Genomic DNA, 10885 nt, shown 5'->3' on the forward strand with positions numbered 1-10885 from the left:
AAGGGAAATAAATTAAAATGCAGTCATCAAAAAAAATTTTTAAACAAGTTCCAGGATCCAGAATTAAGAACTTAAGGACTTAGTCAGAATGTACTACTTCCAAGTCATCAATAAATCTACTATATATGATTACTTTAGCAGGGTACACTAGTTGGACAACTACTTAACAAAGGTGAACAGATCCCAATACAGAGTATGCTAAATATGAAAAGCCTATGTTCTTCACACTGTATACTCAAAATGCCAAATTTATATACCCAAAATATCAACTATTGTCAAATATCAGACTGTCCAACACAAAAATTTCTGGAATATTCTGGGTTTTTTACCTTCTAATGGGCAGTTGTCTTAATCCTGCTAAAGCCAAGGCAATGGACTGATCTCTCCATGGTCCAGTTAGCCTGCATCCTTAACCTTAGACAGCAGTTTCAAAAACTGCCAAAGGCAAGGTTTGTCTAGTGAGATGATGACACATCTGTGTAGATGTTTATCCCTGTTATTGTTAAGACAACTCAAAGTAGGTCAAGAAGCATCACATTAGGACAAGAGCAGTACATTCATTGATAATGAAATAGAAACTTCTCACTGATCTGAAAATCATTCAGAAAATAAAACTACATGTAAGTAATTTTTGTGAACACATTTTTAAATTTAATCATTAATACAAGTTGGAAAACAGAGATAATTGTGAAGTTCTTGTATGAGGGCAGCATCTTGTGAATCTTTTCATTCTCAAGACTCCCAGCCCTTCCCTCCAGGCTGTTGGGGCAAAGTAAGACCCACCACGCCGGCAGCCTCTTGCACAGAACGTTCACCCTTCCCATGAAATTCCTGGTGAAGGGCCACGTGGTTCCGAGTACTTCGAAGAAGACAAAGATAGGTAGCAGCTTGGAAGTGTAGCTCATGTTGAGCTCTACAGAGCTTCTCACTGGTGACCTAGAAAAGATGGTATGATCAGTTATCAGAAAACTCCACAGAGAAAAATACAACTCAATTTAATGTAAGTAAACTTATTATTTGGGATCAAAGACAAACTGTGGAACGGATGGAAACATTTAAAACCTACAAATTACAAAGGGGAGTTAAGTCAAATTTTCAATATTACACTGATGAAATGTATCAATAACATTAAATATCTTCACTGTGTCTGAAATATAACTCATAGTTTTTGCAATATGTTGACAATGCATATCCATATTTCTAAGACAAAAGTATTTTGAAGATATGTTTAAATTCATCATAATAACTTTTGACATGCATACACTAAAACATCTCTACACAGTCTAACATAGTATGGTACTAGATGGATACTCAATACCGAAGATTATGTTTGCCATAATATTAGGCTAATTCCTAACTAAAAATTCCATTCACACTAGAAATAAAACTGAACTTTTTCTACCAGTTTCCTAGAATTTTAGGTTTGAAGGAATCTCAGAAAACCATTTAATATGAGTTTGTCATTTTGCAAATGTGGAAACTAAGGCCTAGATTTGTTAAATAACTTGTCAAAGGTAAAAAATGCAGTTTTGGGGCAAAATGAAGTTCTCTTGATTCCAAATCCAAAGCTGCTGCCACTATTCTATGCTGCCTCCTAAAAGACACCAAATTAAGTAGTGACAAAGAAATCTATCCCCACTTTAAAGAAAACACTCTTCCTCAATTGATGGTTTCCACAGATTTCATCGTTAAATATGACATACGAGCCCTTATGCCTTTTCAGTGTTAAACAAGGAAATTTTTTTTAACCGGAAAACATACATTGAAGGCCATTTCTCAAAAGACATAATGGGAAAAAGTATCAGAAAAAAGTACACAACTTGCATATGCCCTCAGGTCCCTATATTCTGATGCTCTCAGATTTCATTGATATACCAATAGCATTTTGGCTTTGAGCTCTCCAGAAATTAGGAACCACACATCCCTTTGAAAACCTGCAATTGGAATCACCCTGCCCTACTTTAGGAAGGTGAAAAGTATGGGTGAATATCGAATACACTGTCAGACACAGTAAATGCACTGGTCAGTTTTGCCAAAGTACTTTCTTCCCCCTTTTTTCTTATAAGGAATGGCTCATGAGGTAGGAGAAGGGATGGATATGAAAATAAAGTAATGTAAAAGCAAAAGATATAGATAAAAGTTAAAAGAAAATTGAACAGCAGAAATTATAAAGCTTAAATCTTTGTTATATTTCACGTACCTCATATCATCAGGGCTTGACTAAAGCTTGAGTGGGGAGGGGGTATTGATTAGAGTAAGAAAAGGAACAGAGGATTACTGTTCCCTTCATGTTCCTCAGTTAAGGGGCTCTGACAATTGGGTTTTTTTGGACCCTGCTGTCAAATATCTATATCACAGAAGACCTTTACTTTTTAAAGGAGGTAACATATAGAAAACACTTCGCAAGCCTTAAGGTGCTTCATAAATGCTACCTGTGTTATCTGTCACTGTTTGAAATTTTGTTCAGAGTTGAGAATTCAGAGTCAGAATCTGGAATCTAAGGTCAAAAGATTCAAGGGTCCCTTTTGTGTGTCATGATGTTCTTGGGCAATCTGGTGAAGGATATGGAACCCTTCTCAGAAAATGTTTTTAAATGAATAAAATATAGGATTACAAAGGAAACCAATTATATTGAAATAGTTGTCAAAATATTTTAAAAAACAGACCCCATGCTAGCCTGAGCTTTCTGTACTATAACCCCACCAAATTTGGTAGAATAAAGGAACTTACTGCTCAAAAGACTGAAATCAGGGCTTTCAGTTTCTGGTTAACACTAAGGAATATAATATTTAGAGTACAGTATGAATTTCAACTAAATAACCAATTTTGATGATTTTGTGTTTATATAAATTTTTATGTAAACCTACCTACATGTATGTGGTCCAAACCCTACAATAAGAGCTTATAGGAATAACAACTATATAAGATAAAATAACAGGATCTGAAGTACTAAGAAGCCTATTTTACACTAATACAAAAAAGAACAAATCCTACTTTTAAATTTACCATCTTGCATGGGGAAAAGGGAGTAAGCAGATTAGTAATAGGTTTCAAGAACAAGTCTCAACATGGTTAAAAAGAACCTAACAGAAAAAAAAAACTGCATGAAAACTAGCTAAATCGGTTGTAAGGTACAGAAAAAAGAGACTAGAAGAGGAATCCTAACTACCTGTTAACATTTTGTTCTAAGTCAATCCCGTCCAATAAGCATGTTTAAGCACCTCTCTGTTCCAAGACACCATTCTCAACACTGAAGATACAGACAATGAAAAACAGTCCCTAACCTCAAGAAGTCAACTAGTGAGACATTCCAAAACTTCCCTCCCTGGTTGCAGATCATGGCTTATCTACACCTGCCCATACCAGTTACTGTGCTCTCCTAAGTTCACCACAGGAGATCCACACTAGTGGGGCCTTCCTCGTGATCTCCCGCCACAATAAAGGATTCCAGAGGAACCTGTGGGCTTGTCCCTTGATTGATTATTCTCCTCTTTGAATAAGCTCTTGGTTTTGGTTGCCTAAGAGTTGCAAATTCCTTCTTCGTAATTCCCAGTTCCCCAGCCACCATAGGAAGGTCCCTGGAATCTTTATTAAGAATTCGAGATACCCCAGTAACAATTTTCAATCACCAGCACAGCTGTTGCCACAAATGTCAATAAATGTTACCTCCAGACAGCACAAAAGACCGACCTATTCAGTGCCTCATCAAATCCCCCATTTGAAAAACTGCAGTAACAACAATAACAACAATAATTATAACATCCCAATCTTCACCACCTGCGGGCTGTGTGTTCTGGAACCGTGGCCACCCACCACTGGACTAACCACCCAATTACTGTGGCTTACTGCAGGTCTATTTCAGAAGTCCCAAACTTCCTGGGAACATCTGCCTGGAGTCTCATCACCTATCGGTGACCTAATAACGACCTCCGCATAGAAGGCTCCTTCTCCACATCCCACGGATCTCTCAGGGGCACACTGTAAACCTCTGGCTTTGCAGACTTGTCCAGGAGTTCCAGCAAGTTCTGCTGTGACTCCCCCACTCGGGGCCTCAGTTTATCCATCCGTAACAAGACCTCATCCGGCGGAGGTCACAACCCCACGGCGCTCCGAAAGCGTGCGTGTGACGCCGACGGGCCTGCCCCAGGCCCACGAATGTCAAGGCTCCACCGATGGAACCCCGAGTCGGGTCCCATCCCGACCGCGCTAGGCCTGGAGCGCCAACATTAGCAGCCCGACCTGGGTTCCCGGCTCTCCGCCTCCCTCTCCCTCCCCCACCCCCCCTCCACAGGCAGACCCCGCCCCCATCTCCGCGGCCGCGGGGGTCCGTACCCGGTGCGCCCGGAAGGCCTCCACGAGGTACCGATACGCTGCTGTGTCCCTGTAGGGCCGGTCTGTGGCCGCGCTCCAGTACCGCAGTTCCCGCAAGAGGGCCCGCAACGTGCGGGACGGCGGGCCCAAGGCCACCATCTTGGGGATGATGCTGAGGCTCAGGGCGCAGGCCCCGGCTGAGGACGGCGGCCGACGAGGGTTGGCATCAGCGCCCTCTGCTGGAGACGAGCCCGAAGAGGCTCCCTCGCCCCACGTCCCGCGGCCCAGTCGGGACCCCCCCCAAGGATCCCCCCAGCCCCAGCACTCCAGGCCACGCAATCGAGTGCAGAAAAGAAAAGCAAACAAAAGCCGAATGTCCGCGGGCCTCCTGCGTTTTTTCGGCCTCCACCTAGATCAGGGATGCACCTCCGGGGAAGGGCAGGAAAGGCTTTTCCCTGGCCCCTTTTCTCCAACATCCAGAATCCGCATCAGGGAAGAAGCTGAGAGGGTGGAGCCTGCATTTTACCAACGATTAAGCAGAACTTCGGGGCATTTTAATGTGGAGCCAGAGCCTGCGTCTGAGATCCGCCTTACTCTGCTAGGTGCTAAGAATGAAAGATCTTGTCCCCCAGGAGGTTACATTCTAGCGGAGGAGAAAACATACACACTTACATATGTATACGCAGGAGATATACAAAAGAAAGAGACGGGAGTGGGAGCGTGGGCAAGGGCCAGGCGAGGTGAAGATTAAGGTAAGCTTTAAAGGAAGCTAGGGATCGCAAGACCCCAGGTAAGGAGGGAAGGCACGGCAAGCACGACGGACGGCCTGGGTGTGCAAGGGCACACACTCAGAAGGCGGACTGACCCGTGTGTGACGAACTGCTGAAAGGCCAGCTTGGAAGCGTGCGTGAGGGAAATAATGTGTGAGAGTGGAAAAGGTCGAAACGACCCCCAAAAGACAATTTGTGCAAGACAAGGAAGTTCCACAAGAGCGTACCCTTTCGATTTTGGAATATGGTACGTGCTAATCTGATAACCCGTGATGCTGGGTTCGAATCCACAATTTATTTTTCTGCAGAAAAACAAGTGATCTATAAAATTAAGATTTCTTAAGAACACAAAATCGTTTCACCCCAGATGGGACTCGAACCCACAATCCCTGGCTTAGGAGGCCAATGCCTTATCCATTAGGCCACTGGGGCTTCTGCTGAAGGCGTTCTTCAGTGATATATTCATTGGTTTTTTTCACTGGCGCGTCATCATTGAGATCACCGGAACAAGTCTTTGCTTTCAACCTATCCCGCACGACGATTCTAACAATCGGCAGGTACCCTAGAGACCGGGACTAACGGGAGGCTCCCATGGAATTCTGGGAGTTGTAGTTCAAAGTACCATTGAGACGACCCAAAAGCAAAAGCCATTTGCACTTCCCACTCTTGACTGCGTGTATGCAGATTCCGACACGCTCTAGTTCACGCTAGAAAGCTCTTTAAACTGCTTTGCCTTCGGCCGTGTAGCCTAAGGTGGCGCTCTGGGCGCCGGGCCTCTCCTGGTTTTGCTCCCCTCCCCCGCCCCAGAGGCGCATGCGGATGTCTCGCGTGGCACGTGCGCAGGGTCTGAGCCTCCTGCAGGTCCGGGAGGAGCCACGAGGGCGATCGCTCTGGTGCCGGAACTGCGCTCCTGGGCCACCCAACGTGCCGAAGCCGCCCCGGGCGCCCCGCGTTCGGGCCGGCAGGTGCAGTCCGCGGCCGCGTGCCCACTCATGCCGAGCTGCCTCGCTCCGACTCCCCCCTTTGCTTTCATTCCCTCCCCGCGGCCTCTCCTTACCCCAATCCAGCTAGCTCAAGGCCTCCGCGACCAGCCTGCGCAGCCCTCGCTCTCCCGCCCGCGCACGTGATGTGGTGCAAAGGGGGCTTCTCGGACACCCGGGGGCCTGGGAACGGCGGGTTCGAATCCCGTGGCTTCCGCAGAAGGGCGGTGATGAAGCAGTGAGAGTAATGAAGACACGCGGCTCGTTGTTATCGCGTTTGACTCTCGCTGCACCCCGGGCGGGGGCGGGGGAGGAGGGGGACGCGGGAATACCCTTCTCATCATCCGCGTTTTACAGATGGGAAACTGAGGCTGAGCGATTAAGTACAGGCACCACGCCAGCAAGGAGCGTCTCACTCGCCCCTCACAGCAACCTCGGGAGGTAGAGGTTATTAACCCCATTTTGCAGATGGGGAAACTGAAGCTGAGAGAGGTTAAATCAGTTGCCCGGGGCCGTAGGGCCAGTGATTGGCTTCCAGATTCCAGGATCGGTGTCCTACCAGGCACACTTTGCTGGTTGAAAGAGGTGATTTCCCCAAGATTGTCTATCACTCCGTGCTGATGCCTCTGCTTCCGGTACTCTTTGTTTGTTTTGGGGGGCGGCATTTTCCAGCGCACCCTGCAGCCATCCAAACATTTCCCAAAAATGTATGTTCACTCCCATATCGTTACTCAAGTGCCCTCGAGACCATTTCTCACCTACAAATACTCCATCTGGGCAAAATATGATAGGTGGATCCTATGGGAAGTATTCAGATTTCTCCATGGTGAGGATCTACAGGAGTCCCTGAAATGAGCACAGTAACAGCATGTTTCTAGTTCCTGTTTAATTGTTGAAATTCCTTTGACCAACACCTGCCTCTTGAAAACTAGGAACAGACTTTGTTGGATTGCACCCCCTTTTCCATCCGATCAATCCATAGGCATTAAGCCAAGCACCGTGCGAGGTGCTCGGGACACAAGTACGGAACTGATACAGAAGCTTAGATTCCACTAGAGATATTTCCCATATGCAATGATAAACATGTTTTTGCTCATTCCTACTACAGTCGTAGTATCTCTTTGCTCCTGCTGGCCCTCATTATTCTCTGCCTCAATTACTTTAACACCCCACGCCACTCCATCCCACGTTTACCGGTTCTTCTGCTTCTTAGCCTATAAGGGCCTTCCTTCTGGTGACTTGCCTTTTCTTGCAAAGTCACCTCTCGATATTCCCCGAATCTTCCATCTTTTGCTTGGTTCAGTTCAGTTTTCTTCTCCAAAACCTACCAACATGGAGGAGGCTGAGGAAACAGTCAAGCTGAATCCTAATCTACCTTGCCAGAAAACACTGAAGATGTTATATATGGATATTTGAGTTTGCAAGGAAGATTGCCCAAGAGGGATTTTTCATATGATAAAATGATAGTTCTATTTACAAAAAGATTTCTCACTGGCATCTTTAAATCAGTTACCTGACTGTACTTAGAATCAGGGGTGTGCTTGCGACAGCTCTCTACAAATCAGAGCGTGGTTTATTATTTTGTTGATTATCTCGACTTTTAATGTTTTAATAATGTGGATTAAACAATTAAAATTGTGTGCATATATTTTTCTTTATTTTTTCTAGAGTATCTGTTATCAACATACCCTGTACAGTTCTACAAATAATTGCACTGAGCTCAGCAGGAGTGTAGTAGAAGGCTTTCAGGGAATGAAGTGGTCACCAGTCTGAAGGCCTGGTGACTGGAGGCTAATCATTAAAATAATAATGGTATGTGGCATTGATATAGTGCTTTTAGGTTTGCAGCGTGCTTTATATGCATCATTTCATTTGAACCTCATACCACCCCTACTTAGGATCATAAAAGAGAGTTGGAAGAATCTTCTTGTTGTTCAGTTGTGGGGTTTTCTTGGCAAAGATCCTTCCTGCCATTTCCTTCTCCAGCTCATTTTACACGAGGAAACTGAGGCAAACAGGGTTAAATGACTTGCCCAGGATCACATAGCTAGGAAGTATCTGAGCCTGGATTTGAACAAGCCCAGTGCTCTGCACTATCACCTAGCTGCCCTTCCCAGAGCAATAACAAACAACTAGTTTATAGATAGGACTTGAACCCAGGTCTTCCTGGCTCTAAGAGCAGGTCTGTATTATGCAACACTGCCTCTCAGAAATAGATATATACAAATTATGTACAAAGTAAGTACAAGGTAATTATTTAAGGGAAAAACACTGGGAGCTGGGCAGTCAGCAACCGCCTCAGTCAGAAGGTACAGCTGGAGCAGTTTTGTTTTTGCTTTTGTTTCTGGCTAGGCAATGAGGTTAAGTGACTTGCCCAGGGTCACAAAGCTAGTAAATGTCAAGTATCTGAGGCCACATTTGAACTCAGGTCCTTCTGACTCTAAGGTCAGAGCTCTAGCCACTGAACTGCCTAGCTGCCCCTTGCAGCAGTTTTAAAACAAATGGGATTCTAAGATTCAGAAGTGAGGCATGGTGTGGGGAGAAATGAAACGTCCCCTGTGAAGCACATTGAGGCCAACTAGGCAGGACTTTGGGACGTGGGATGGGAAGTAGTGTATACTAAGGTGGGAAAGGTTGGTTGGACCTAGGTTTGTGAAGCACCTTAAAAGCTAAGCAGAAAAACAATTCATTTTTATTTTCAGTTCCAAATTCTCTCCCTCTCCTCCACTCACTGAGGTGAAACAAACACAAATTACAAATACATATAGTCAAGCAAAGGAAATTCCTGCATTAGCTTTGCCCACAAAGAAAGTAAATATATTTCGATCTGCATTTCGAGTCTTTTGGCGCTCAATCTGGAGATGAATATGAGTCCTTTAGTACTGTGGCTGGGCATTGCATTGCATTGCATGGCATGGACCTCTTTTCCATCCTAGAGTCACTGGAGTTTACTAAATGGGGGATGACTAGTCAGACATACACTTTAGGAAAGCCCCTTTGGCCCCTGTGTGTAGAACAGATCAGAGAGATGATAAATAAATCAGAAAGACCAGTTAGGAGGTTACTGGAATAGTTCAGGTGAAAGGTGGCAGGTGCTTAAAGTGGGGTGGCAGCCCCATTAGTAGAGAGAAGGGATCTGAAAGCTGCGGAGGCAAATGACGATTCGGCAACCAAAGGGATATGTGGAGGTGAGGGAGAGCGAGGGTGACTGGAAGGATGATGATGTCTTTGACAGAAAATATTCAGAAGAATTGGGCTTTTTGAAAAAGAGTAGTTCAGTTTTTTATACATGTTGAGGTTGAGAACCCTGTAGGATATCAAGTTTAAAATATGCAAAAGGCAATTGAGAGACGTGTACCTGGAGCTCAGGAGAGACAGTAGGGCTGCGTATACAGATCTGGGAGTCATCTGTATAGAGATACTATACCCTAGTCCTCCCTCTCAGCTCCATCTAGTCCTTGTAAGAAAAGAAAAACCTTGACTGGTCACTGCACTAAGAAGGCAACCTCAAAAACATCGAGTTTTGACAGCTTCCCATAGTTCTTATGACATACATTTCTTTGCTACACTTCCCAGTGTCAAAGGACTTACCTTTACAAGGAAACATGGAAGCTTAACTTCCTCAGTGTGAACGCTGGGTGTCTACCACTCTCACTTGAACAGAAGGAGAAGGTGTAGGTAAATGCTGGTGCCTTGGTTCTGCTCTACTGATGGACTGGTGTTTTTCATTTTGTGATTTCAGCATTAACCTCCCATGGTTTCCTACTGTTTTAGGGCCTAACCCTGAGACAGTAGCAGAAAAATAATGGACCCCTAAACACAATGGGGCACCTCTCCCCCTATATACTCTTAATCCAGATACATTCTTCATTATTTAGAACAAGGGCTTGAAATTCCCTCGTCAGAGCTGCTGGTGGGCTGGGCAACTGCCTTAATGAGATGATGAAATCTAAATCTCAGATTTAGAGCTGAAAAGAACCTCAGAGGTCTTTTAGTATAATTCTCTATTTTTATAGAAGAAGAAACTGAGGCCCTGAGAGATGAAATAACCTGAGCAATGCCACCAGGGTAGTGTGGCTGGATTCAGACCTTGGCTCTCTGATTCTGATGATGTGGTGCTTTTCCCATTCTACCACATGGCCCTCAGAAGAGCCTCAAAGGAAGGGCACGATGGCTCACATGAGAACGGGGACTTTGGTGACTCTGAACTTCCTGGTATTTACCCATATCCATTAAATTCTCCAGCTGAAGGTTCCAGTCATGTAGTTATTCAAATCAGTAAGGTACTAAATTAGAGAATCAGCATGGATAAGCTAAAGGAGGGAATCAATTCACTTTTTTGACACAAAATATGTGTATCATATATGGATATATCTCTCTCTATAAGTATACGTGTATTTGTATGACATAGATGTATTTGTGTGTGTGTGTATGTGTGTGTATTCTTACCAGGACATTTTAAAACTCCATATTCAGGGCTTGACAATTCTCCAAATTCACTTCAATACCCGTGATTTTTTAAAAATAAATTTTTATTGATATCTTTGTCTTTATATTACCTAATGTCTTCCAGTATTTCTCCCAGGGAGCCATCTCATATAAGAAATTATTTTTTTTTAAAGAAAAAGGAAAAAGAAAAAAAAACATTAAAACCAATGAACACATTGAAAAAATATGAAATATATGCAGTGTTCCACACCTGTGGACTCCAGTCTCTACAAAAGAAACAAGGAGGTATCTTCTCCCATTTCTTCTTTGGGGTCATGTTTGGCCCCAAATTCTGCAATATTCACTTTTCATTGTTTATGATTCTTTCCATTTACA

General features: G+C 44.2%; 1 protein-coding gene and 1 non-coding gene across 3 annotated transcripts; both read right to left on the minus strand.

Annotated features, from left to right (window-relative positions):
• Nucleotides 1-625: 625 nt before the first annotated feature.
• FMC1 (formation of mitochondrial complex V assembly factor 1) lies at nt 626-7216 on the minus strand. 2 transcript variants are annotated; one of them, XM_020998107.2, is made up of 2 exons: nt 4333-4470; nt 626-936 (listed from the first exon to the last, which is right to left on the minus strand). In XM_020998107.2, the coding sequence occupies exons 1-2, from the start codon at nt 4468-4470 to the stop codon at nt 733-735; spliced, it is 342 nt and encodes a 113-aa protein (XP_020853766.1). In that variant the 3' UTR covers nt 626-732. The 2 variants fall into 2 exon arrangements, with proteins under 2 accessions (XP_020853766.1, XP_020853765.1); XM_020998106.2 differs by lacking the exon at nt 4333-4470 and adding an exon at nt 6139-7216 and having other exon boundaries at nt 847-936.
• Nucleotides 5441-5513, minus strand: TRNAR-CCU (transfer RNA arginine (anticodon CCU)). Its single transcript has one exon. It is a non-coding gene; the product is annotated as a tRNA-Arg (tRNA).
• Nucleotides 7217-10885: the final 3669 nt, after the last annotated feature.

Source organism: Phascolarctos cinereus, unplaced genomic scaffold (genome assembly GCF_003287225.1).
Source record: "Phascolarctos cinereus isolate Bilbo 61053 unplaced genomic scaffold, phaCin_HiC Scaffold_1;HRSCAF=81, whole genome shotgun sequence".
In the NCBI taxonomy this organism is placed as follows: Eukaryota; Metazoa; Chordata; class Mammalia; order Diprotodontia; family Phascolarctidae; genus Phascolarctos; species Phascolarctos cinereus.

What these genes read in the sequence shown, in the direction of transcription:
- FMC1 (XM_020998106.2), bottom strand. Translation starts at nt 6,726, where the DNA reads ATGCCGCCCCCCAAAACAAACAAAGAGTACCGGAAGCAGAGGCATCAG.